This window comes from Platalea leucorodia (genome assembly GCF_965183815.1).
Source record: "Platalea leucorodia genome assembly, chromosome: 2".
Classification (NCBI taxonomy): domain Eukaryota; kingdom Metazoa; phylum Chordata; class Aves; order Pelecaniformes; family Threskiornithidae; genus Platalea; species Platalea leucorodia.
The window spans coordinates 102,323,601-102,349,845 of NC_138824.1; the positions used below are offsets into that span (position 1 = coordinate 102,323,601).

At 44.1% G+C, this 26,245-nt stretch overlaps 1 protein-coding gene across 9 annotated transcripts in view; it reads left to right on the top strand.

The window, feature by feature from the left end:
* Positions 1–26,245, top strand: part of TIAM1 (TIAM Rac1 associated GEF 1) — a 118,734-nt gene that overhangs the window by 64,683 nt on the left and 27,806 nt on the right. For 8 of the 9 annotated variants that reach the window (XR_014227421.1, XM_082304076.1, XM_082304071.1 and 5 more), the window contains exons 9-13: positions 751–921; positions 6,711–6,815; positions 10,481–10,562; positions 15,781–15,867; positions 19,237–19,461. Coding sequence is in view for 8 of the 9 variants with exons in the window: in XM_082304076.1 (XP_082160202.1) it covers positions 751–921; positions 6,711–6,815; positions 10,481–10,562; positions 15,781–15,867; positions 19,237–19,461 (670 nt within the window). In the remaining variant the exon portion in view is untranslated. Of the gene's footprint in view, positions 1–750; positions 922–6,710; positions 6,816–10,480; positions 10,563–15,577; positions 15,632–15,780; positions 15,868–19,236; positions 19,462–26,245 lie in introns of those variants that run through there. The other variant, XM_082304074.1, reaches the window with a different exon arrangement.

Here is a 26,245-nt window from a genome sequence, read left to right on the forward strand (position 1 = left end):
ATGGCTCCTTGTGGTGGCCATATGGGGTTTTCATAATTTAGGCACAACTATGAAGCGCAGGGCTTTCTCTGTTTTGTTCTTGTGTGCTTCTGTGAGCTTCTGCATTTGCAGCCACAATTACAACTGCTTTGTCTTTCCCCAGAGAAAGTCAGCTATAAAACAGCATTAAGACGGTGCTAAGAGGCACATTCTTCATGTAGAGAATATGGGTTTAGCTGCGTGAGCCCACTTGCAGCAAATAGGGATTCTGCAGCTCCATCACTTCCTGGGGATTTATAGCTTGGAGTGCAACTCAGATGTATAAAAGACAGTAAATTCAAAATAAATGCTAAGATCTGCTATTTTGCCATTTCTAGGTATAGGAACTGTAGCATCTACAACAGTTTTGTTGGCCTTGGATTGGTTTACCCAGAAACACAGTGCATTTAAGTTCTAATTTTAAATCTCTCTTTATCACTATTATTTTTTGTTGCATTCCTAGCATTCGCAATAGCCATAGGGTGAAATCCCAGGAAAAGCGCATTGCACCAGCGTAGCTGTGTGGGTGGCAGGGGAAGGCAAACTTTATACTGCTCAGGTAAAACTGCAAAGTTTCCTGTCCAGACAAGACTTCAATCTAGGCTTATGAATAAAACGTGTTCTTTATAAGAGGGCTTTTTGATACAGCATATAATGTTCCTTACACTTGTTACTGATGAAGAAGGAGACCGTATTTGGCTGGTAGAGTCATAATGGGTTTTGTCCATTTAGAGGGAAAAAGAAGTGGCACTGAGCAGTGTCCATCAGCACAATCCTGACTGTGACATTTGGGTTCACGAGTATTTTACGCCGTCTTGGTTCTGCCTGCCGAACAACCAGCCTGCTCTGACAGTCATCCGTCCTGGGGACACCACACGAGATGTGCTGGAAATGATTTGCAAGGTAAAGGCTGCGAGAGTGCCCTGGAGCGGGGTGAAGTATCTACAACCCTGAGCCCTTTCAGTTGAACCTCACAGTGACTTTCTCATATGCCACTGCTCAGACTGCACTGTGTTGGGGGATCAGTTGTGTGTTGGATGAAAAACATGAATTGTACTGAAATTTTCACGCTAGCACCTGAAGCGAAACTTGGCGTGGGTGTAGGGAGAGGAAGGCAGACTAGTTTTTGCCTTTTCCACTCTGGCCGCTGCACATGAACCTCTGAAGTGCCTTCACACCCTGATTCTGCCTCTGCTGCCACTTCTCACGTACCCACCCACCCACTCCCCCACCCACTCCCCCTCCACTGGAGACCCAGCTGTGTGCAGGACCCTTCTCCTGTCCCCACCTGCCCCCCAGCATCCTGGCCCCCAGCCCGCTTCCTTTCACTGGACGCCCCGTAGCATGGTAGTGCAGTTGCCCTGTCCGCACCCGACCACCCTGGTTCCCCCACCTCTGCCAAGCCCTCCATGGCCCGTTCCCTTCTCCGCCGGGCAAGCGGGGTGATCTCACCCTTTCCCAGGTGCCAGGTCGCCCTGTTTCCAGCTGCCGTTCCTTCTTCCTTCCCCCTGCCGCTTCCTCTCCTCCGGCTGGCGTGTGGGGGAGGAAGGCACGGAGAAAACAGCAGCACCAGGAGTAGGAGAGGGTGCCTGTGTTTGCTGTCTGCATTGCAGAGTCAGACTCACCTTGTGTAGGTGGCAGGAGGGAAGAGAGAGGAAAGCTTTTATCTGCATTTGGGGAGGATGGAAGGAAAAACACCTGCATTTCTTTACAAGTATCAGAGACATTTGGCCATTAGGAAGAGTTACATCTCAGCAGAGAAGTTGAAAGCTTTGACAAATTAAATACAAGCTTTCAGTTCTGGCAGCTACATAATGTATGTTTTCTGCTAACCGGCTGACTGCAAGCTAGACCCAACTTGTGTCACGTGCTGTTCTGAAAAGTGAGTCCTCTTTTGTACAACAACAACAGCAAAAGAGAAGAAAACATTTATTACTATTAAGAGCTTAACTTTGGGGACTTTTAGAACATGTTGCATGTGCTTCCAAAGAGGGGGAAGGTGAGAGAAAGGCATGTGTTTGCAATAATTATACAGCGTGCTCGTCTCTCTGCCAGGTGCGCTATTAAAGAGTGCTGCAGCTTGTGAAAGCTCTTCATTGTGTTCAGGAAAAGATGACATTTTTGGAGAGAGACATAATAGGGAAGCTGGATGACACATTATTAGTAATGATTTATTTTTAGGATTTATATTTTCCTTTGGGTAAGAGTGATTAACCCATTGGGTTAAATCTTTAGCTGGAGTAAATTGGTGTAGCTCTACCAGTTTTGGTAGGTGCCTGCTGAGAATCTAGTCCCTCACTGTGTGGTTGATTGTTGTGGGTGGTGGTGTATAAGGAGAAGGGGAGGTGGGTGAGTGTTTGTTTTTTGAAGAGCTATTATCTGTTTCTTTCCTTTCTGTAAGAGTTTTCAGTCTGGAAAACACTGATGGATGCCTTCTTTTCTGTAGCATTTAATAATCAATCTCTTTCTTCTGTCTCTTGCATTCAGCTCATTTTTTCCCCTTTAATATCTGATCCACATCATTTCACATCAGTTTGCCATCTGCCATCTGAGAACCAGTCAAGTTCTGGTATAGTAAACATTTCGAGATCTACATTTCATATAAACCTCTTCATGTTTGTAGATGTGGTTAAATCTATCTGTGCTATTAAACTGAGCTTGATTATTCTGTTGGAGAACATTAAGTGCACTCAAGTCATTGTAGAAAATGTGTTCTTATGCTAACATTGCTGCTTATTATTATATAGCGAGTTAGGTTTTGGAGGCTGATTTGTGACACTTTTATGATTGAAGATTGGTGAGAGGAGAGTTTAAAGCATATTTTAAAGTGGTTTGTCGACGATTTCTCCTAAGATTTAACTAATAACATCACTTGGAAGGCAGGAAAAGTCAGTGTGTATGCATTAAATTGTTTCCTATGGATAATACTGATCAGTGTGAACGTGTGTATACATATTACTAACATTTGCATAATGGTATGTCTTAAAATTGAGTAGAAACACACACACTATATATGGATTTATGCAGAGCCAGTATGGAGAGAATAACACCAAAAATCAAGCATAGAAGACTACATGGCATTTAGTCTTCTGACTGAACTGGATAAAAAGCTAGAAGTGAAAAAGGTTCTGTTTTCTCATGGTTTGCATTTTTCAAATAGACCTGTGTGAGGGGCAAGAAGCAGATTTCCCCTAGGTCTCTCGGTCTGTGCTCAAAGTCTCTGAGAAGTTATTTAAGCCTGATGCTCTGTGGGCTTACTTGGATTTTGAGCTGGTGCTTTCCTACTGAAAAAGCTTGGGCCACACAAGTGCGAAGCTGGAGTGATACGGTGGGATGGCTAGCGTGTTTCCGTGATGCTGTCATTTCAGTGCTAATGAGGGTCTCCCCCACCAAGCTGAAAGAATATGCCTGTCCCTCGCTTAAACTAGAAGGGAGCCAAAATGGATGAATAGTTCAGGTTGCGTGCTGTCCCGCTAAACCACGCAGAGACTGTTGAATGGGATCACACCCCAGGCTGTAAATTCTTCTTCAAGAGCATGTCAGTTAAGCTGTCAGGTTGTGCTTTGAATTGCGTTAGCTGCTTAATTTAGTCCAGACATAGACATAGAGTTATTAGGAGAGAAATAAATAAGCCAAGAAGCTTATTTGGACTGCTAAAAGGTATTTTGGGTGGTCTCGAAAGGATATTAATATCATTAAAGCTGCCTTGTTTCTGCTCCCACCTTCCTGCATATGGATGCAGCTAGACCAGCAACAAAAAAAGTGGGTTAATGGTATGGATTTTAGGCCAGACTGGCTATGTCCACTTTAAAAGGACCTTTTCCTTTCACTTCAGTAGAAAACCATGCTCCTATTTGAAACAGTTTAACTAATGTAAAATTACTAACTAAATGGTGTGGCTTACCTGCTGCACCATCACAGCTTTAATGGTGATGACTCTCATTGCCTGACTTGGACGGGATTGCAATGTAGTGGATGAATGGCATTCACCCCGGCTGATGGCATTTCTTGGAAGAAATGAGTGGCTCAAAATGTATGTGAGTTTTATCCAGTGACCTCTTCAGATGATGCTGTGCTCTGGCATGGTTCAGGGTTTCAGTGCAGCATTGGTCATCTCCCATTTGGCTCCCTTCTGCTCTCTAAAATGGCCAGCACACGCGATTTTCTCGTAAGCAAATCTCCCTGCAAAGACAGGTGTGAAAATGGAGGCGTCACTCCACGCCTGATGCAGTGCCCCTATCAAAGCAGGCAGAAGCCCTGTCATTGACCGCCGGGATGGTAGATCAAGCCACCGCCTGTGGGGAGGTTGCTCTTTTAAGATGCTATCAGGGCGCAGGCTGCAGAGCAGGTTGGAGGCAGGCACGAGCACACTCTGCCCCTGCCCCGGGGCGGGCGGTGGCTCTGAATTGGGGATGGTGGGGTGCCCCTGGCCCCATGGGGAGCCCGGGGTGGCTGAGCATGGGCTCCCTGCCCCACCAGCGTAGCTCACGGCCTGTGCCCAACGGCTGGAGGCCCTGGACTGGATAAATTAATGTCCCTCTACAACAGGCTGTGATTTCTGCTGGCCTGGGGCAGGCTGGGAAGCATCCCTTTGGGTCTCCTCTGCAAGGGGAGGACGTTTGGAGTTACTGTTGGAAGCAACACGAATACCTGGCTGCAGCGGGGGCTCTCTCCCAGCCCTGGGCTTTAGTCAATGACACGGGGCTTGTCAGCATAGGTCTGGCTGACTGGTGTGGCCTGACGCTGCATGAAATGCAGCACATGTACGAGAGCTTTAGCACAGGAGACCATGGGAAGATAACACCATGGTGGCAGGAGGAGGCTGCCAGGTTGCCTGGCTCCTTTTTCTGCTAGTATGGTTTTTCCACATAGAATTTTTTCCCCGCTGGCTTTGCTATAAATGCCTCAAGGGTTTCATGGACTTTCAGAGAGACTTGTCACAGACTTCTCCCTCTGGACATGGGGTGTGCAGTCTGTGGGTTTATGTCTCCTCTATATGGTTTTGTTTAATTAGTGTGCAAAGTGCTCTTCAGTTTGTGTCTAGGGATAGTAAACTAATCTGACCAGAACTAATCTAGGACTCCTCTTATCATTTCTGAACCATTAAAGCTAATTCTGCTTCCCTTTAATTTCTGGGGGGGTTGTATGTATGTGTGTGTGTGTTATGTGTGTGTGTGTGTAAGAGAGAAAACTAGTGAAAATGCTCAGTAAACAGTGAGCAAAGCATGCAAAATGCTTATCAAAAAAGAAAAAAAAGGGGAGAGGGCAAGGATCTTCTACGTTCAGCTCTTTTTATTTTGGCCTTTGATAGGTTTCAAATTCTTAATTAACTAGGTATTTGTCTGGATTACGGAGGTTATTCCATTTCAGATAGATACTCGATTTCATATAAGGCTAATTTGGTCTTTGAATTGGACATATTTGAACGTAGCACTATGCAGCAATAGATCTGTCTTTTTCTTCTTATTGGTACCTCTTTTTTATTCATGGGCTAATCTTGACTTTCAAAAACGTTCACTGTTCTCTGAGTATTTGCTGAAGGGTTTGCTAGGTCAGTGTGTGATCTTTTCCACAGGTCACTGGGTGTACATTACTCATCTGTGCTGTGTGATCAGTCAGCTGAGTCCCAGTGTATCATTGTCTTGGCTTGAACTGGATAAGCAAGGCTTTAAAATACATAATAAATAGGCAATAATGATGTTCTTGCATGAATTTTCAGATGAGCCACTGTTTTTTAGTGCAACCAAGGAAACTTTGGTAATTTGCCTGTATAAAATGAAAAGGCCAATGTATAAAAGCATATAATAATGGGATTTCAGAAGTGACAGTGAGGAGAATTTACCTCCTCTATTTGTGAATCACTTTGGGGTTTTTCATTAGCTTTAGTCAACAGTTTATGAACTTTGAAAGTTACTTCTGAATGACATCCTTTGTGTTTATCATAATTCTAAGGTGTTTTGATTACACACTGCGTTAACCTCTGCTTAAATCAAGCTTATTAATCGTGCTGAGAAAAGGTCGTTAACATCTCCCAGACCAAATGCTGTATCCTCAGCTAATTATAACTAATTCATTAAAATGGTGTGACCTGTTTCCACTGGGATGTAATCCAGTATGCGACTCTTGTCTTCTTTTAGCCTTATAAAGCTAGTCTGTCCTGAGCTGTTTTGAATGTAGAGGACACACTGATTTTTTTCTTTTTTTATATTAGCCTTGCTTGAAATTTACCACATCATACTTACTCAATAAATTATGAAGATACTAAAAAACCCAAAGCAAACAGAAAAAACTTCCCTGTTACATTTTTCCCTGTTAGCAGAACATTTATTTTCCTCCTTGTGATTTTAAATGTCCTTCGTATACAAAGGTATGCTCTGAGTCTTCTGCTGTAATAGTGTTTGCTTATTTCTGCAATAGCATGGGAGAGAACAGAACTGCCAGGTAAGCAGAACCAAAGAGGCTGCTTAGAGTACTAGCACTGCCCTTGCCATCCTGGTCAGTGGTTAAATGAACGCTTATTCCTGGGGAAGAGGAGTAGGTCCAGGTTCTTGTTCAGGTTAATAGATCATGGGCCTCTTGTGAAAGACGGTGCTGGGGCATTTTTCTTCCTATGAGTGTCAGGCCATTCTCTAAGTATAGATGATGTGAGCCATTGCTTTTCTCTTCTAAAGCCTTTTCTCTGTTTCTTGCAGACACACCAGCTGGATCACTCTGCTCACTATCTGCGTCTTAAATTCCTGATTGAAAACCAGATCCAGTTTTATGTACCAAAGCCAGAAGAGGATATCTATGAACTGGTAATGCTACCTACTGAGCAAAATTAAATGACACTTGGTAGGACACTATTAATTAGTGTTTATTTGACATTTGTAATATGCAGAGTTATGCTTTTAACTTGCAATTATAGTGCTTTGCAGACCATAGCAAATTGACCTACAGTAATCTCTCCAGACATTCCATCTTGAGGAGAGAGTTGATGTTTAGCTTATGTTTGTGCATGCATGTGTCTGTGTGGAAGAGAGAGAGGAGGAACAGCCACAGGTAAGGTGTGAATGTCATTGTAACATACATTTAAGCTCAGCTTCTCTCAAGGTTGCCTTTTCCTGTTGTTCATATTGTCCTTGGTGGTTTTAAAGACATAGTGTTGAGGCCTGAGTATTTCTTGTTCAGATCACTTTGCCTGATTTTTAAAGAGGGGGGGAAATGCACAAGTAGTTGGGTTTTTTGTTGTTGTTTGTTTGTTTGTTTGTTTGTTTCCTAAATGGGAAGGTAAACGTTGAGGTTAAAAAGCTCTGGAGTTATGTGTGAGAATATACTTTCCTAATTGCTTCAGTTGGATGTTTTTATATCATTCATCTCAAAAGCAGACTTCAAAGGAATTTTGAAATGCGAGATTAAAAAAAAGACCAAACAGCATTAGTGTCATGCTTTAACTTTATGATTTTACACATGCATGCTGTAAAGCTTTTTAAAGTCCTTTTCATTGGTGGCTGTTTTATTTATAAAAAGTAAAACTTTGCCAGTTATGGATGCTTTTGTTCATTTAGTAAAGAAGTTCTGGGATTTGCCATTAACACTGTCAACAACAACAAAAAAGAAAGAGTGAGAAGGTGCTAGTGGAGTACTAAGACTGGGAAGTGAAATATAGTTGGGAAAAATTAAAACTCAGAGGAGACAGATTTTAGCTTTCAGTGCCTGAAAGGACTTTGGTGACTTGTCTTATGCTGAGAGGATGTATGTTTGACATAGTCATCAGTTATTGTTTATTCTGAAAAGCCGAAATTAAACCAAAACTCTGCAGTCATTGGGACTATCTATATGCTGAAAGATTATAACATAGATAGGTGCTGCAGGGTTATATCTAACGTAGTAACATTAAAACAACACACATTTGTATGTTTGCTTGTGTGTGTGTGCTTGTTTCATGAGAAAATTTGAGTTACTTTATTTATATGTTTAATTAAATGATTCTGGTGCCATATGATAAAACTAATGCCTCTATTTTTGTAGTCTCCTGAACAGCTGTTTATAATATTGTCTAATGTCGATGTCACCTTGCTAGAGCTATCTTCCATCTACTAAAATGCTTTTACAGACATACATTACTGCAGAAAAGTAGTTTCTTAGGATGATACTCCTTTTTCTTGCAGAATGTATCAGATATATTTAAATAAGAAATGGAGATTAAATAATCCGTATTTCTTTCCTCTCCAAAACATTAATGGTGACGCTTTGTGTACTGACGGAGTCTTGCAAAAATTCACGAGATCCGTTTATTATACGTTAAAAATGTTACTAAGGGCTCAGGGGAGAGTATTTAACATTAGGTGCTGTACCAGGTAGTTATACTTTTAAGCACCTTTTCTTGTAAACTGAGTGTTGGAGTGTTTTGGCTGAAGCTTGACTTGCCAGACTTGTTACTTTGGGTAGAATGGCACTTTTAGATGGAAGCAGGAGACCAGAGGCCTCCCCGAAAATCTTGCAGGTAGGACGAGGCTGGGGTGAAGGCATTTGGGCTGCTGGACAAGGTAGCCCTGGGAAAGTGTGCTGGGACAAGACCAAAAGTGGTAGAGGAAAAAAATCTTGGGGGAGGTGGGAGGTCCAGAGGGGGTTTTCCCCCATGAGCCCGTGGTGCCCGCAAGGCCAGCAGCTTCATGGTGTGATCCACCGTAGCCCAAATATGCTGCCTGCTTTTGATGTCGGGATGGCGGGTCCACGGGGCACAGAAATGCAAGCAGCACCTCAGGGCTGCTGTCGGACTGGCTCTCTGGTTTGGACAGCTCAGCTGCAGTCTGAGCAGTTGTTTGCCTCCCGTTCAATAGAGGTTCTTGCTTGAAAACAGTGTTTTGGGATGCAGGCAGCAAGTTGCTCCCGTATCCCTGCTGTATCCCTGCGAGACCTTGTGGGCCATCCTTCTTGGTTCTGGTCCTGCACGCTCAGTTTGGATGACTGCAGAGATCAGACACAAGTTTTGTTCTGAAAATATGGCTATGTTCACTCCTTTTTTTCTTTCTCCTCTTTTTAAAACCCTTGCCGAAATCTAGCTGAGATTTTGTAAATGTCATTTGACTCTTTTTCAGGTTCTGAACAGTACATTCCTATATTTGAAAACTGCATTTTAAAAATATTGCTAGCATGGCATCCTCATTTAATTTTACATTTTATTTTATTATATACAACCATTTAACTGTTCTATAATACCTAATATTTGCAGTTAAATAGATGTGTAAGTGCTGATATAAGCAGGAGATAAAACTATATTTTTATTAAGGAAACGTTTTACTAATGAGTTACTCTTCTTTTTTAAAGAAATGGTTTAAATACTTCAGTCCAAACACTGATGTCACTTAGTTTCAAAATGTTAATTATTATGAATAGCTTTTTTACACACTCATACTGGCATGTAAACAAAATTAATATTTGCCTGTGGGCTCTCATTCACCTGTGGGTATGATTTTTTCCAAAGACAAAAGGATGGTTTGTTACTCGAAGGCTAGCCTGTACTATGGACAAGCCAGCTTCAAACCTGTGCTGAGTCAGAGGGTTCCACTATGTCAAGGCTATCTTACAAGGAGTAAGTCAGGGCTGACTCCCAGAGATGTCAGCTCAGAGCCTATAAATATCTGACTTTGTCTGGAAAAGCAGGATTTCCCTGCCTCAGGTGGGGTGGCAGGCCCCAATACACATTCCTTTGTTCGGAGCTCCCTCGGGGCAGGACCCAGGTACAATAGCAAGCCATACTAGACAGAAGAATGTAAGTAAGTGATTTAAAAGCACAAAATGTGTGAGCAGTGGTGGAGGGGTGTAGCCCTGCTGAGGGGTTGCTTGGCTCCTGAAAGGCAGAGTGAATTGCACCCGTGTGGGTAGGCTTCTGGGTTATTACCTAGGTGTGAATTGGTGCTGGTCTCCCAGGAAGGATGTTAATGACCGTTTCAAAGACTTGGGGGCTTTTCTCAGTACAAATAAACATAAATGTGTTAAAGATGAAATTTCGTGCTAAGAAATTTGATAGCCTTCTAACAATTAAGAAATGTATTTAAGAAACACAACCCCTCCTTGTTGTTTTAATACTATGGAATAATTTAATTCCTGCAATGTCTTAATCAAAACAATAGAAAAATGTTAAATGATGACTACCCATAAAATATGACAACGGGAAAAGAAGCTCTGTTTCTTGTGCACTCAAAATGGTATTGACCGAGTGAAATAGATGTATCCTTGCTTTTATGATGGTGGTAGTAAAACACTGCTTCCTCCTCTTTAACTGTGTTCCTAACAGTAAAGCTTAGTGACACTACAAATACATCTCTCACACGTGGGGGAAAATTGTTTGATAAATAATGACCACAGTCCATATCTTCTGCCTGTAATTAAAAAAAAAAATAATCATCAGTTCAGAATGATTACAATTGATGTGTCCTCCTACAATAACATATTTTTGTGTTTTTTTTTTTCTATTCAGCTGTACAAAGAAATAGAAATCTGTCAGAAAATCACACAGCACATTCAAATAGAGAAGTCTGATGCATCCTCTGATATTTATGGTGAGTTTCTCCTTGATTTCTTTTTACTTTTCTATCAAGTCAATTCTAGCGTGTGCAGATTCTTGCTTGCTGTTCATTGATATACCTGACAGGCCTGTTGAACACAATAAGAAAAGCACATCTGATTCCTGTGCCATCCACAGAAAGCTCGCTCCCCTGCCCTGAAGCAGGACAGTTTTATTTGTAGTGCACTGAACGCTGTGGTTCCTGGTGCTCGAGCTGTAGGATGTGCAGCTCTTTGATGAGAACTATGGTGGCAGAAAGGACAAATGTTTTCTTGTAGTTTCTCAAAACACCACCTACGGAGGCTGTGCAATGGAGCGCCAGCGGAAAACAGCATCCTTTGCCAGTTGTCACATCTTACATGAACGCCCGCATCGCGGCGTTCACGGGGGCCCTGCAGCGGGGCTTGGGAGAGGGCTGCCGCCGTGGCTTGCCACTGCTAGCAGGCTAGCGGGCTCTCCCTCTCCTCACCCCTTCCACCAAGCGCGATGGCAGGGATGCTGCCAGGAGCACTGCTGTGGGTGCGAGGCATCTCAAGGTCTGTGGCCGGGCAGCTGTCCCAGGAGAGGCTGCTCAGCCTCTCTCCCTGCCTGCCGTGGGCACGCAAGGTGGGTCCCTGTCTTGCACCACTGTTCCCGAGGCTGGGGGAGCCTGGTCCCAATGCACGCCTGGCCCTCAAGGATGCCCTCTAGACTGCTGGAGCCAGAATCGGACATGTGATACAGATCTGTGCATAAAATACAAAACAGGGGAAGTCCTCTCTGTGTAATCTCAGCAAAATCCCCAGTCTTTACATGGGGGTGGTTGTATTTCTTAGCTTTCAAGTATTTCAAGTTACAGACCTCCAGCCTGGTGAGTTTGCCCTTTGGTCTGGCAATTACAGTTCTGTAGTGTATTTTAAAATTATTTGTGCAACCTACCCTGCGGGAAGCCAATCTGCATCTTTTTACTGTTTATCTAAATATTCTGTTTTAATGACTAGAATAATTCTCAATCCCCAAACTGCTTACTATACAGCTGCAGGCCATTTGAATATTGAGCTCTGCTACAAAGCAGGGGTACTGACTGTGATTTGAATATTGAAGGCCTGAGAGAGTAATATTAACCAGCACAGCGATGGCCCTAGGTCCAATAACTATGCTGTGCCTGAAAGCACTGTGAGAGTTAGGGGTATCATGGCATTTCCTGTTTATTTCTTTTTCTTCTCTTTTTTTAAGTGATAGATGGGAAAGACCATGAAATGCACTGTCATGTCCTGTGAAATGGGATCAGCTGTGTGAGACATGGGATGTATGTGTTCAGTGGCTCCGACCCTGCAGGGAGTGAATGCTAAATGCACCTCAAAAAAGCTGACTTTGCTCTCATTGAAAGAAAATGGCAAAACTTACTTTGACTCTAAATGGCAGCAGAATTTCTGTAGTCTGTGTGTGTCTCGTAGAAACAGTACTATGTGTTCATACAGTGACAAGTGTGTGCTGAAATATGTGTGTGCGGGGGAGCAGAGGTGAAGTGTTGATCCTGTCTTGGTACTGGGGAAAGCTAGGGTTCCTCCTGAGATCCTTTCCCATCCTGTATGTTAGGTACATTTGAGTTTTCAGTCCTTTTAATCTCTTCACAGAATTAGCGTTGCCAATACTTACATACTTCTACAATCCAGAGAGAAAGCTACAGCACATTCACAAGCTATGGCAACACGGAGATCAGAGCTTTAAAAATCTTGGCATAGAATCTTTTTAACAGGGTTGTTTAAGGGTTCTTGCTACTGGTTTTGTTTGAGAAAAAAACCTAAATCAGTAACGTGACCGCACAGTCTCCAAGCATCTAAGCACCTGCATAAGCCTTTGTGTGAGCGGGGCTGCCTTTGAGATTGGTTCTCAGCTGGGCAGCGCTGAAGGCTCAGCCCCTCACAGGCACTTCAACAAGTGCTGGGAACAGGGTCAGGAGCCAGTACCAAAACCAAATGTCTAGAGCGCTGAGGGACTTTTTATTCTGATGATTACTTGTTTTTTCTGTGCAGCTCCGTTCAAGCCTCATACTTCTTGCCCATTTTAAAAACATACGTCCAAATTCCCTGTGCCTTGATTCCTCCAGAAGAACTGGAAATGTCTTCATCTTGAAAATGGATGAGATTATGAAAATCTTTAGTGACTTTACCTGTTGCTGTTGCTAGTATTCCAACTATAGCAATAATAATACTTGTAAATCACCTTGAATTTTCAAGATACTTCACAAGCAGTTATTCACTAATCCCAACAATGTAGACTTAGTTCTGTTATCTCCATTTAACAGACATGGTATCAAAGATAGGGAGGTGAAACGCTTTCACTGATGGTGCAAATTAGACAGGCCAGTTCAGCTCACTAGCCTGGCAGAAAGGTAAGATAATAAAAGATGTGAATAGCTGTCTGCTGGCTTTGCAGGCTGTTTTGGGCCAGCTAAGAGATCCTGGTGCTGGGGAGGGGGCAGAGCTGCCTCTTCAGGTGCTAGCAGGCCTTTGGAGCAGTTTCACCATCATGCCTGAGCACACCAGGAGTTCAAGTGACATAAAGAGGATGGAGCAGAGCGTTTCAGGGAAAGCTCACCTGGGAACATTTTGTAGTGTTTCTACTCCCGCCAGTGTGCCTGCGGTAAGAGGCACTCCTGGAGCGTCTGGCCAGTGTGTCGGACCTTGCCACCGTTAGATCTGTCAATGTGACGTTAGTGCTGATGCCTGGGCACAAACGTTCTTGCCTTTTTCACTGGTACCAGCCTCTTTGCAAAGGTTGTGTGGGCAGGAATCAGGGCGCAGTGGCAGTAAGAACCTGTTGCTTCCAGCTCCTGTATGTACCGGGAACATACTGGTGTTTTTGTTAGCGACTGTCTCTTTCAGGGGGCCGAGGTAATTTTCTGGAGGCGGATTTGTTCAGGTATTGTGCTGGTTCGGTGAGGCCATGTGCACTCATAGATGCGGACTTTTGTTCTCCTGTCATCAAAACTTTGCAGTGAAGAAAAGGCTCTGTCTAGGTCACCACCCATCTCTTCACACCTGTGTTTCAGAGTCTATGCACAGTTTGATAATAATCTGTTTGGCAGTGATGCCAGCTTATGCAATAGCTGTCACTTCCACCCACTCCTGCCCTTCCTCTCATGCAGTGCTAGTACACGTGTTTGTGTAAAGCACCCACAGAATTCAGGCAGATGGAAACTGTACATTCATACTATACATGTGTGCAGACTACACATACATGTTTATGCATATATGTGAGTGTGTATATATATATGCAAGTGCACATATATATCTGCAAGTATTTACACACACACACACACACACACACACACACACACACACGACTCGGGTATTTCCCATCTGGATGAGTTCGCTGCTCTGCTTTACTGCGTGGCAGTGAAAGCACTGGCACCGGCACTGCAATGGGACAGGAATGCTGCTTCAAATTGTTTACCAGATCCAGCCACATCACAACTGTGGAAATAAAACAGTTTATTCATACTTAGGGTATGGTCACATACACTGTCTGCGGAGGGGATAAGTGTATTTGTGAGATGACCATTTCAAGGCTGTTACCAGTTGCCCATCTCTCATCTCTTAAAGGTGATGAAAACACATGTAATTGCTCCTTACATTTGTTCCACTCTGGATTTTTTTTTTTTTTTTGAATGAAAGCTGAATTAAAGAGCAACTACACCTGCCCTTAGCCCTGCCAGATTGGAGGAGGCAAGAGGCCTTCTCATGGAGGAGAATGGGAGCTTGGGACTGCTTAGGCGTGCTAATCTCTTCACAGTTAGCCACAGCGAGAACTTGTGATGCAACTCAGCCTTGTTTTAACTGTCTAGTAGTTGGCTGCAAAACAGCGTTTCAGTTGCAAAAGGGTGATGGTATTAGTAACTGATAATTTGTGCTGACTCAAACTGCAGTCTTGGGCATGCTGCGCTGTGCTTCTGGTTAAGGGTTTTCCAGGTAGGCTTTGCAGTGATGACAACCAATAGCTACTATTTTTTTACAGCTGCTCTTTTTTTTAGTCAAGAGTTTTTCTCTCTGCCAAAGTTGGTGTGTTGAGTGAGCTTCACAAATTTCATTTTATTCAGGCTGAGGAGCTCGTATACAGATTCCAAGTAGCTCAGTAAGTCACGAAGGGCCATATGCTCCTCGCTTCTAGGCTGCCACATTCTTCCCCCTCCTTTCTTTTTTTTTTTTAAATGATGGATGAAAAAATAGCTTCTCATCCATAAGCACCAACTTGAAGGGAGTCCTAAAGTTGGAACAGGCTCCCAGCAGATCTGCTTCCTTTTGGCTGGTGGCTGATTCCATGTCAAGCAAGCGTCTCCCCCCAGAGGTTTGTAAATGTTTTTTTAGTCGGAAAAAGAGAGAGCAAATGGTTGCCTACACCCATTTAGGGAGTAATGAAGTTTCAGAAAGGCAAATGTTCTGCTTTAGATAACTCTCAACAGTAAATAAATAACCCCTGTTTAACTAACCACATTGTATTTCCTTTACACATTGTTATCTTACACAGTGTCAAACACAAATGGCAGGAAAATCACCAAACCCAAACTTAACAGTACCATTTGCACTGTTTAAATTAAGGCTGTGTTGGTACTTCCATTACAAGGCTGGTCTATGGGTCTCTAACGTAGCTACAAAATATGCACTGAGCTGAGACAGAAAATAACAGGTCATGCCAGGAGCAGCTGAGAAAAGAAAGGGGGAGAAGGTGAAGCGGCATTTTTACAAACTTGTCCAGTCCAGGAATTTAAAAAAGTAAAAGTTGGCATTCTGCTTTAGCAGGCGCTGCTATGCCTTGTCTGAGTTCAGGATGGCATGTCAGCCATAGCTCTCCGTTTCCTGGCTTTTGTCAGTTTGGGTCACAAACCACATCTCTCTGCAGCTTTTGTCTGCAAGCAGCAAAACTTCTCGAAGTGACTTTTTGTGGCAAGAGAATTGGAAGTCTGTTCCAACATTTTGCAGCTGTGGTATCCTCAAATAAAGCTGTAGATGATTTATGTATAAACTCAGAAATTCAGTTCAGGTTTTTGTGAAAGCCACTTTCACTTTTTAACTTTCCCTTTAGGTTTGTAAAGGTTTATGGGAAAGGAGAAGGGAGGAATTCCCAACTGCTTGCTGCAGGGAGAGCACAACCTTACCTGTAGTGCGTGCAGTTGTTAAGACATGCTAGAAGTGGTTGGCTTTTTTTAACCATCTCGCTGGGTATCTCCCTAGGTTTCTCTCTGTCCTCTGTGGAAGAAGAAGGGATTCGTCGGCTGTATGTGAACGGCGTCAAAGAGACAGGCCTCGCTTTCAAGAAAGGTAAAAGACTTTTTAAAGTGTTTTTGTTATCGTTTGTTTAATCCTGGTATAGACCATGAGCTTGTTGGGATACGAGCTTTACGAACACACCAAACCAGGGTCCCAGTCCAAAAGAAACCATGGTCTTTTGGGAAGAACCTTAGGTACTGAATACGTGGCTGTTCTGCTCTTGGGATCAGCTATGCTATATAGTCAACCTTTTAATTTTGAGTTGCTGTGTATGTAGCAGGGTCAGCATGTCCTTTGCAGCCAGGAAGAGGAGCAGGGGCCCTCTCAGGTCAGTCACTGCAAGATAAATGGGTACAATAGAAGTCATCATAATGCTCTCTGTGGCTGGGATTACTGCCTCTAGTTTTGCAGGAAGCATGACAGCACTTGGACCAGAAACCAGCAAAGGTAACTAGGCTATCGGGCTTGTCCACGGGCAGGGCAGGATACGGTTTAACTGTAGCTTACCCAAGCTGAAGTCAACCCTGACACTGCCATGCCCTTACTGCTTTTCCCATTCATTGCCCTTTCCGATGTGCTGGCACCACTGCTCATGCAGTCATGGAGCTGGGCAGCTGAAACCTAACTGGATTTTAAAGTATAACATGGGGAGCATGAAAGAGTGAGAACACTCTCATCAAAACCTATCAGTATATGCAGGGTCCTCAAAAGCACCTGCAGTTTTATTGGTGAGCGGTTACATGGTTGTGCAGAGCTTATTCAACTGTTTGCTGTTGCCTAAAGCAATGGGGGCTGGTCTCCCCCAGACTGCTCCAGCCTTGCGCTGACTCTGGCACTCTTAGCTGAGCCGATTCAGCTCACAGTCTTGATAGAAAACTGCTGTGGCAGAAATGCGTGGCTGGTTTTCTGACCCGCTTGCAAATGGAGTTGGCTTGTGTTGCAGTGAAGCAAGTAGCAGAAGTGGCACAGTGGAGGGACAGGAATGTACAGACAGAAACTGGGAAGGAAGAAACAGAGGGCAGAGGAGGGGGAAGAGTTCTGGCTGCAGAGAGCCTGGAGTTTCACTCAGCTGTAACCTCTAACACTAACTTAAGAAAATCCCATAGGTCGTTCTGGAGGCTGCTGCATATGTCTGTTGAGCTTGGAAAGACTCTTTCTCTCCTCGCCCCGCCTCAGCCCCATACAATTCCCTGGCTGACAGGATGGGGATTCTGCCAGAAGACCTGAATGGGGGCTGGGGGGCGGCTCTCTGCCAGGTGCACCAGGGAAATAAAACTCTGCGTGTTTCTTGTGGGGAGCAAAGTGAATATTGGCGGGTGGGGGGGTTCAGCAGGGCTTACTTATTTTGCTTTTAGAAAATGTTTGAGCTACAATTCAAATGAATGCATGAACACAGACTGCCTCCTGTGGGGCTGAAACGCTAAGACACGCTTTCAGTGATATACCGCTCTTCATAATTGATATAAAAAGCCACTTCTGTATGAAGTGTTTGGCAGGATATTATGACAAGATACCAATAGTTAGCAGAGAGCAGGGAGAAAAACTCTCTCTTCCTCCCATTGTTTACATTCATGTTTGCATTTGACTGCACTTCCTATAGAAAGTCTAGCCAGAAGAGATAGAGTATTTCATTTTCAATCTTCTCTGCAATTAGAAAACTTAAATTTTATTTTCTCCTAATAATTTTTATGATTTATCTTTTTATTTTTCTGTTGGTCTGCATTAGTTAGACCATTGTTGGAATTTGAGGTGCTTGATTGTACTGAGATAGACGTGATGCTTTATCCCAAGTGATTCAAAACAAGGATTACCAAGAGTAAATGAAGCCCCAGATATGATGTTTATGGTTGCAGGCATATTAATGTGCTACTATTGTGACATGGCATCACTAAGTAGAATAAATGAAATAATGTGAAATGCTTGACTTGCTTTGTTTTGTCCTTGTTTCAAATATGATTTTATGGTCCATTTACTTTGTAGCTATTCTATCTAGTTCATTTTATTCTCTCCAAAACTGCACACCACACTACGGTTTCTGGGCACAATTACATGCATTTAGAAAGATCTCAATTTTCCTGAAGAAGACAGAAGCTCTTTAGGCTCCTCCCTTCTACACTTTCTTGAATGTGGGTAGGTAATCTGTTTCCTGGAGGATGCAGCTGAGCTCTGCTCACAGCTGAGGCTCATTGAGTCAGGCCTTCCATCTGGGCTTAAGGGTGGCAAGACTCGTCCTCTGCATGATCGCCCAGCCAGAGGACCGTACAGCATGAGGGCAGGTCACCACCACAGAGGGAGCAGCTGTTTCGACCCTGTAAAGTCCAGCTTTTGTCCCTGTAAATGCCGGGACGGTGACTGGGATGCCATGGCGGTCCTGTTGGTGGGTTGGTGGCCATAGCAGAGGATGCTTTCCCACCGGCCGTGCAGCCAGCCGGCTCCTGGGGGGATGCCTGAGGGGGACCACCAGCTTCACCCTCAAGTGGAGAAAAAACCCCCGACGATTGGGGCTGTCAGCACCGACGTGCCCTGGTGCGCTGCTGCCTGCCTGACCCTAAAGATTATTTGGGATTTAACCCTGGTCCAGCTTGCTGTTGTCAGTCGGAGAGCGGGCCCGGCTGGCTGAGGGGAAGGTCAGGTTTCCTGCGGCACCTCAGAAGACTGCACATCATCTGTCAGCAGACAACACATCACTGTGTTGCCCCTGAAGCAAGCAGGAGTCAGCTGTTTCCTCTGCAGATCCCCTTTTCCCTTGGGCGCTGGTGCTATAAATAGCTCCTGAAATCAGACTGGAAAAAAAAAACATGACTAACTTACCAAGCACTAAAATTTGCCTTTTGAAGATCTGTGTGCTAGGACGTGATTCAGACAGGACCAGAGAGGAGACTATCTGAAGTCCTACACCATACACCCCGGCTGAGCGGGCAACATTTTCTTTCTTCCTAGGTGTATGGGTAGGTGACCAATTCAAATAAAAGCCTTCACTTGTATGGAAAGTTAAAAGCAAGAATCAAGCCAGCCCAGCTACTCCATCCTTGCCCTGTCCTGTGTGCAGTGCCTCAGAAGTCTGACCCTGTCCTTCAGTATATATTTATTTACAAGCAATGTGTTGTGCAGGGTGGCTTGCTGTACAGCAGCTGTTCCCTTGCAGAGTGATGTGAAGAAAAGGGGGATATCTCGGTGGTGGTACATTGTGAGGGACTTCCTGGGCACCACACTTTTAGGGATGGTACTGGAGTACCAGCCTGACAATAGATCTCGCAAAAGTCCATCACATTTCAATATCGTTTGCAGTCATAAATGTTTACTTTATGTTTAGACTTAATGCTGTCTGGCACTTCATAAACACCCTGCTAAGCTCCTTGATGTCTGTGGGTAACAGAAAAGTTACTGTGCAAGTCTTACCTGTTCCTTTCTGTGTTGCAGGCCTGAAAGCTGGCGATGAAATTGTGGAGATTAACAAGAAAGCTGCTGAGGATCTGGACTCAGCTTTGCTGAAAGATGCCCTTGTTCAGTCTTCGCTGTGTCTTACCGTGCGCACCTATCCCGAGATAGAGGAAGGGCAGAAACTAATGCAGCCACCACCACGTCGCTTGGAAAACCCATCTGACTTGAGTGACAGTGCACTGGCATTTGCTGGGAGCAACCAAGGTATTGGGTTCAATGTAGGAATTACCAGGAGGAGGATTCATGCTTACAATATGCTGGTGTAATCCCATTGATCCCTGCGTGTAACTTTCATGGTGGAAGTGAGAGGAATTGCAGTCTGAATGCGCTGGGCAGATAACACGTGGGAGCTCTGGAAGCTGTAAGGTACAATCTGCAGTAGCAATGAGGGGTGGCTTTGTACATGGTTAGACTGTGAAACGTGTGTCGTTGCCAAATGCATGTCACATCATCTCGCTGTGCCTACAGCAAGTCGCAGAACTAATTGCTCCCTTCTGGGCTGCTCAGGAGGTGCCTTTACCTCTGGGTTTGCCCACAGGATATACATATGGCAGGGAAGGAAGAGGGGATAAGCATTCGCCCTCTCTAGGATTAGCCAGGAGCACAGGAGCCCTGTGTGTTTGGTGAGATGCATAAATAACTCACAAGGACAGTTCAAAACACCTAAAGGTAGGGATTGACATTACAGCCAAAAGTATCTAACTGGTCCCACAGCACACTGTGGTGGGAAGGGGCATTCCTGCCCACCACGCTGCCCTGTTCAGAGAACTGAACTGGCAGAAAATTAATCCCTAGCACATGTGAATTGTTTGCCACTAGTTTAGCTTCCTGAACTGGCTGAGGACAAGCACGTGTGCTGGGATAAGAGAAATGACTGCAGAAGAGCGGGATCACCTCCTTGGCAGTTGCTAGTCATTACCTCTGTAAGACAACAGTGTTGGAAATTGTACTGGGATAGCAGGAAAGCTCCTGCACCACGTCTTCTCTTACTTGCCTGCTTAGTCAAGTCTTACTTGCCAGCTTCTAAATGCTTGAAAACAGAAGAGGATACTGGACATAACCTGCTTGCTTTAGTTTTTTGGAATAATTTAAAATACATGAAAAATGAATGGAATGGCCAAAAAGAAGTAGTTTCTAGATAATCAAAACTATTCTTAGCTGAGGTAAATGTTGACTTCCAGTCAAAAGTAAATGGTGTCTGAATATGTCAAAATACTTTGTTTTCTCCCCAAAGTAAAGGTTTCAGAAATGTCAGAATAATCGTTTTGATAACTATGAAATGGTTTTATTTGGGGCATTGGGAATAAAAAGCTGGAGCAGGAGGGGTGCTGTTAATGCACTTCACTGGGGTTAAAGTCAGCCTTCTCCCAGGACATGTCTGCCTGATTGCTGCAGTCACTCGGTGTTGGGGCTTCTGGGATGAGTCTGGGTGCAAACTGGAGCTAACCCAGGATCGGTGTGAGTGCATTAGCACGATGCTGAGCTGCACCAAATGAACCACAGTGAAAGATAGCTTGCTTGGGCTCAGGACCAAGCTGACTCATCTCTGCCTGCAAAGGGTCAGGGAGGTACAGCCTGCCTCTCAACATTTCTGGATGCTGCTCTGGTTTTGCTTAAAATATTTACTGAAAGTGATCTAGCAAAAATATCATTATTCAGGTGACGGGAACATGCAGTGGGGAAAGGGAAAGCTGGACCCCTTGTCTGACTCTGGGGAATGTGATATTCATAGCAAGTGGAATAGCGTGAACAAGAAAGCTTACAAAGAGCTTAGTGCAAATACCTCTGAGGGGACCGATAAAAGCAACCTCATGTAAGATATGGGATAAACCCCCAAAGGCAGTTAAAATTAAACATTTTCAGAAGGACATTTTCCCCTTTTAATTGTCATTTAAATTTTCCCAGTTAGGCTTTTGTGATGAAAAATCAAGCTTATCTTGTACATTTTTATAGCTGGCCACAAGATGCCCCCATTTCCTACTTAACACCAGCTCTTTGCAGGCCCCATCCTTTTGTCCTTGCCTGTGCTTTTTCACTGAAACCCCAAGTGCCGAGTCCTCATATCTCGACTTTTCACTGAAGTGGGTGCCTGCCCTGGGGGCAAAAAATTGGGAACTGGGACTTCTGTATTTACAGAACATAGTGATTTCTAAGGCAGAGCAGTCACATTTTGTAACATAGGGTCTCAACAGCTGGTCTCAACAAAAAGTTTCTCTGCCACTGTCAGTTCTCTGCATCATTATTTTGAGGGTCATTGAGGGGTCCTTTTCCTTGCTGAGGGTGAGATAGTGCACGGTTTGCCAAATGTGTCCGAAGAGCCTAGCATTTGCCTTTTAACATTGTCCAGTAATAACGCTGCGTGCACCATGGGAAATGAAGACATAGGATGTGGCCGATGGACAGGTCACGGCAAAATCAGACCTCCCGCCTCTGCTGCTTTGTAGACACGAGTTCCTCTGTGCTGCTCCCAACTTGAGTCATGTCTGTCCTCCTTTGTAAGCTTCTCCCAAGCTGGGTTTTTGTGGTTATCGCAGTGGTGTGGAACGGCTGCTTGTTTTTCCGTGTCCTGCAGTGAGCATGTGAACTGTCTGGTAGGCCAAAGCGCTTGCTTCTTAAATAGCTCCCCAGGACCGGCGATAAGCTTCAGGGCTTCCTTTTCCCTTCACATTTTTCTCGGTACAGCTGCCCTTCACTTTTGGTGTGCTGTAGTCAGCTCCTTTGCTCTCTCTCTCAGGCGACAGGCGGCACAGAAGCTAGAGCTCTCTTGACATTTGCTTTCCTTCAAAACGCAGCAAATGTTGAGGTGGGAATCGCCTTCATTCCTCCTCAAAGGGGGAGGAATACTTCTTTAACCAACAGAAGCAACACAATAGCTCATCAGCAGATGTGCAGGTGTCTCTGGCAGCTTCTGAAAGCGCCTGTAGTTGCCATATGAAATATGCCTCTGAAGAATGACGTTAAGATGGTGTTTAAAGCTAAACAATCCCAATGCTCTAATTTGGGATGACTTAGCCTGAGGTGGGAGTGAAATCAAGGATCTGCACCCAAGTGTGCGATTGGGAGGCAGGTGTTTTGATCTTCCCCATCAATTTCTCTCTATTTAGGTGTTTGTAGAACACAGTGTCTTACTGAAGCCTTTCTTCTACTGGCCCTGTGCTTTTTCAGGGACTTGTTACCTAAAATGGGATCCGTGTGAAATTTTAAAAAGAGGTGCGTGCTTTTATTTGGGAGATTGTGGCTGTATCTTAGATTTTTGGTCTCGGCTCCACAGCTTCTGGTAGAGAGCACTCAAGTATGAAATACCCACTGACCCATTTGTTTGTGTCCTTGTTGATTTCTGGCAGTTTGGCTGGCTAGGCAAATCAGCTCAGTGATTTCTGTTATATGCTTTATTTATAGCATGCAGATTTTTTCTTCGGTCCTGAAGTAGCGTAGCCCCCCTTTCAGCAGGGGGGTGAAACATTGCTGGGCCAGAATGCCAGCAGGTATAAATCACCTGTAGGCACAGCCAGCGGGTATAAATCACCTGTAGGCACATCCATTCTCCAGAAATTCAGGGTCTGGTTGACTGATCATGCTGATGTCCTATCATTATCTTCTTCACTAGCGATTCTTCATCAGCTATGAAGGCAGCAAAGGGTAGATCTTTTGTGTGAGGCAAATTATATTGTGTGTTTTCAACACACAGAAAGATGCTGTGTTACTTTTTTTTTTTTTTTTTTAAGGAAGCTTTCCTAATGCCTTATTACTCAGTGGGAGGTCTTCCAAGAGCAAAGAGGGGCTGTATTTTTGGGAGTCAACCTCCCTGAAGTGACTGCCAGTGCTCCTGTTAAATATGACATCTCTTACAGCTGTTTCATTATCTGGAACTACCTTGTATATACTGAGGTTGGGGCTACAGCTGCAAATCAGCTCTGTGGCAGCAGTTACTTCATTGTGTTTACTTAACAGGTTATTCTTGAAGTGACCTTGGATTTTTTATCGCTAATTGATGTGAAAAATATCATCTTGGGTATGATATATACTTCACCCTAGGAGTTCACGCTGCATCGGGCTTGCAAAGCCACAAGTTTTTTTCCTTTCATCTATTATTGTTTTTCCTGGCTTTCAGTCTCCTCTCCTGCTAACGCAGTCTGCATAAACCTGGTTGAGGAGGGCTAGCTCTCATTCTTGTCTGGAGCTCCATAGCACGTTTTCCATATTGCCTAAAAGGATCAGTGAGAGCTGTCTCCCCTCTCCATGAGGAGTGTTTGGTGTCTCCAGTCTGCTTCACTCAATCCAGGGAATGAGAGGCTAAAAGCTGGAAACACAGCATTGCATCTCCCCAAAATCATGAAGAAGATGTTTTGTTATTAGAAGAGGATTTGGGAACGGGAGTAGTATCTGTATTTGTTTGTGGTCTCCCCACAATTCACTACCTTTTTTTAGTCTGGGGTAGAGTTTCTGAGGTTTAGGCTTTGCATGCTCCTGTATTTTGGAGACCTCCAGCATGAGGGATAACTCTGCAGGGATAACTGTGAGCCATATAAATCACCGTGTAGAATGCATAAATGATAAAAGAGAAAGTATACCCCTGTTTTGAATGGGTATATTAATCTTCTAGATATGAAGCAGCTGGGTATTTTTAAGGAGTCTATTATTTTGTCATTCAGAAAGCAGGAGAAGCAGAGGCTGAAGTTAACACGTACTCTAAAGACTATGGTATAAAACTGAAACGAACTTCCATTGCGCTATGAGAATGACCACTGCTTTTCATTCCATCCTCGTCCTGTCACAGGTCCCCTTCGGCTAAGTAATTTGGATTTCAGAACAAGCTGAAACTAACAGTAACCTTCAGGGTTATTTTCCTGAGGCAGACAACTAATTTCATACCTTTTGTAGCATGTTAAAAAATATTGTTATCATTCAGTGCTTGATTTAACAATTCCAGGGGCATTTACTGCAGCAGCAATCTGAGGGTCTTGCATATAATTAATCAGAGACATGCAGAACTGTTGTTAATGAGATCTGTCTCCTAAAAGCTTAAAAGCCAAAGCTCAAGGATGTTGCCTCAGTCAGAATTGCGTTCAGAGGTCTCATTCCCGGCTTTTCTAAAGTCTGCCTGAGCTGCTCTTCAAATAATCAGCGTGGCTATTAGCACGTTAGTTTTTGCATTGCGGCTTTGGGTTTCTGACCCTTGCCATTTCAGCTGCAGTAAGCATCCCTGCTCCCTTACCCACGGATTTCTAATCTTAATATTCTTGCTGTGTTGCCGCTCCCCCTGCCGGCTCCGCGAGCCGAGGCTGCAGCACGGTCCTTGCAGAAGGAAAGGCTGTTTTTTCTCATCTCAGTGTCCCTGGTTTCTGAGCTCACTGAGCACATGCTTCATTTTTATGTCTATGAAAATTCCTGTTTATTCCAAACAGGCTACTCAAGCGTATTGCGAGTGTTTGATGAGGCTCTTGACCTGGGGAGGGTGAAAAGTGGCCACGGTATATAGTTGGTACAGGGAAGTTTTCATTAAGTCTGTGTTTTTCCCAAGAAGAGTGAATGAATTGAATGACATTCAGCATAGATTTTTCTACATTTGCACAATTTATTACCTAGTTGAAATGGAAAGGGAAGCAATAGAGTTCTGTTGAAAGGGAAAGAGATCTATGAGGCTTGTTCTGTAGCTCTCCAAGAAAGGCAGAATTCCCCAGTTCGTTCCTATACTGTTCTTTGGTCATGCAGTTGACTGTAACTGTGATAGTTGTAGCTCGTTTTTTCAGGTCTTTGGAGGGGTTGTCAACCGTGTGGGACTTCCCAATGGGACAGAATACCCGAATGTAAAAATGGTGTTTTCTTCTTTTATGTTTCAGTGTTTCCAAGCTAACCAGAATTCTTCTAAAAAAGAAAAAAATGCATGCTTACCTTTTTTATTGTAGATTTATTCATGAAGTTTTGTCTCAAATAAAAATTTAGTCTGAGAAACAGTTCCCTAACAATTTGTACTAAAGTTGTTCCATTTATGACAGTCTCTTCTGAAAGGTACTCGTCATAACGGGGCTATTCACCAACAGCATTTAGAATTGACACTTTCTGTTTTAGGAAGTTGCTGTTGAACTGTCCAAGTAAGTGATACTCTTTTCTTCTAAGACGACATTCAAACATGAGCTGCTGAAAGCACTTGGCCACTGAAGCCTTGGCAGCACGTCTTGCAGGAGCACAGACACCCGGGTATCTTGGCTGGGCTTCAGCCGGGGTCATCATATTCTGCTTGGTCCATATTTCTTCTGTGGTTTCAACTTGGGTGGGGGTCACTCCTTATTTCTCGCTGAAAGTGATTAAGCAATCGCTATATTTGACTTCCAGTATCGTTGAGTTTCATCAGTGAAAGAAGTACGGAGGAGCACGACGCACCTTTTGCAGGGAGCAAGTGGTGGCAGGCAGGCAGGGCAGGACACCGGGCTGAGCTCCTCAGCCCCTGACACTTGCCGCGCGGCTGCAGCAGTCCCAGATCTCTGCCTCTGTCGCATGGCAAGGTGTTGTGTGGGGCACTGAGATGTGTAAAACAACCTGCTTAAGAAACTGAGGCGCCTTAAAGTTACAAACCATAGCTTTCAGACATCCGAGCCTGTTGTTGCTTCTGGCCCACAGCGTGTAACATGCTGGCAGATGGCTGTCCTTGCCAGCACTTCCCCATTGCAGCCACTGAGGGCACTAAATTCAGTATTGCCAGTTCCATATACTCAGAAATAAGGCATCGAGATGCTAAAATTATGAATAGGGAGAGTTTTCTGATTTGTATGCTGCTTTTTGTGTTAGTAGGATGTGCACTTCTGAGCTTTGCACCACAGCTGACAGAGCTTGGCTAGGAATAGTTATTTCCACTGCATTCTGGTACCAAGAAACGAGCTTTAAGAGCAGTACCAAATATCGTGGAAGTCTCATTAAAATCTCGAGCAACAGCAACCTTGCAAATTGGAAGCAGCAGCCGTGGAAAATTTTAGCCAAGTGTTGGCATGAT